Source organism: Crocuta crocuta, unplaced genomic scaffold (assembly GCF_008692635.1).
Source record: "Crocuta crocuta isolate KB4526 unplaced genomic scaffold, BGI_CrCroc_1.0 scaffold179, whole genome shotgun sequence".
NCBI lineage: Eukaryota > Metazoa > Chordata > Mammalia > Carnivora > Hyaenidae > Crocuta > Crocuta crocuta.
The window spans coordinates 3,116,025-3,117,393 of NW_027551568.1; the positions used below are offsets into that span (position 1 = coordinate 3,116,025).

General features: G+C 67.2%; 1 protein-coding gene across 1 annotated transcript in view; it reads right to left on the bottom strand.

Moving 5' to 3' along the window:
• Positions 1–1,369, bottom strand: part of SH3TC1 (SH3 domain and tetratricopeptide repeats 1) — a 24,281-nt gene that overhangs the window by 4,228 nt on the left and 18,684 nt on the right. The window contains exon 16 of the mRNA XM_077750375.1: positions 261–383. Within this exon, the coding sequence (XP_077606501.1) occupies positions 261–383 (123 nt within the window). The remainder of the gene's footprint in view (positions 1–260; positions 384–1,369) is intronic.

Sequence of the window (1,369 nt, forward strand, 5' to 3'; positions counted from 1 at the left end):
CGCACGCGGGGAGCGTCCCCCCCACCATCCCGCGGTATCTCTGTTCGGCCCAGAGAGGTCCTGACAGCCCCAGGGCCCTGGGCCACCAGCTTGCCCCCTGCAGAATGGAACAGGGCTCGGCTCCCAGAGGCTTCAGGTGCTGTGAGCTTAAAGCTGCCTCCGCCCCTCAAGCGGCCTCTCCTTCCTCTGCCCCTCCCAGGCGGGGGGTGGGGGTCAAGCTCATCCCAGTCGAAACCACCAAGCCAGTGAGTGCGTGGGGCTGTCCTCCCTCTGGGTGGGAGGCCTCTGCNCCAGGCCCCGTTGAAGAAGATGTCCCCAGCCGCCTCAAACAGCTCCAGCCCCAGGCTGGGGTCCCCCGTGTACAGGGCTGCGTTCTGGGCCACCTGCGGGTGAGCAGAGGTCTCGTGAGCCCCGCAGGCTCCCCCAGACCCTCGAGGCCGCCCGAGGACCCACAGCCCCTGCGCCGGCGACTCCTTCCTGTCCCACTTCTCAGCCCTCCCAGAGGGACTGGCCTGTTCAGTCCCTGTGCAGTGGGGACGTCATGTCCCGCTGCGTCCCACGGGGAGGCCCTCCCAGCTAGGGCGCCGGCGGTCCGCAGGGGCTGGTGAGGAGTTTGGGAGCCCGCTCAGAGGTGCCTCCACGCTGCCGCCCACCCCGATGCTGGCATTCTCCCCTCTGGCGCCCCGGCCGCTGTTGTCCCTTGGCCACACCTGCCCGTCTCTCCCAGCAGACGACTGAGGCTATTGCTTCTCTGCCGCGTCCGGGGCCCAGCACGGTGCCTGGCCCATAATAGGTGCTCAGCAAACACCAGCTGAGTGACAAGAGTGGCCTAGCCCCTGCTGGCAGTCCCGTGAGCCTCCGGCCTCTGCCCGTGCGATGCCCCTTCTGCCGGGAAGCCCTCCACCCAGGTGGGCACTGGCCCCACGTACCTGAGCCTCAAGCCGCCCGGATTCACCCCTGCCCCCTTTGTGCACAACCGCACCCCTGCCCGCAGCCCCGATGCGCCTGCACCCTGTCAGCCGTGAGCCCTGGGACCCTCAGCCCCTGGCCCACGGAACCACACAGCAGGAGCTCAAAAGTGAAAACACTCATGGGCCCCACGAGTCTCTCAAGTTATTCCAAGTCATGTCATGCTTGGAATGCAACCGGAAGTGGGCCTTCTGTGACACCTGCGCTTTTTAAGGGGACACGCCAGGACAGAATGGACGTGTCATCCGCACACTTATTGAGCACTTGCTGTGTACCAGCACGGTGGTGGCCATGGTGAGGGGCACAGCCTCAGCCCCTGGGGGGCTTGGATAGCTGTGGAAGATGCTGGGCGGTGCGGGTCCAGGGGTGGGGGCCGCACAGGTGCCCCGCGGGAGGCCCC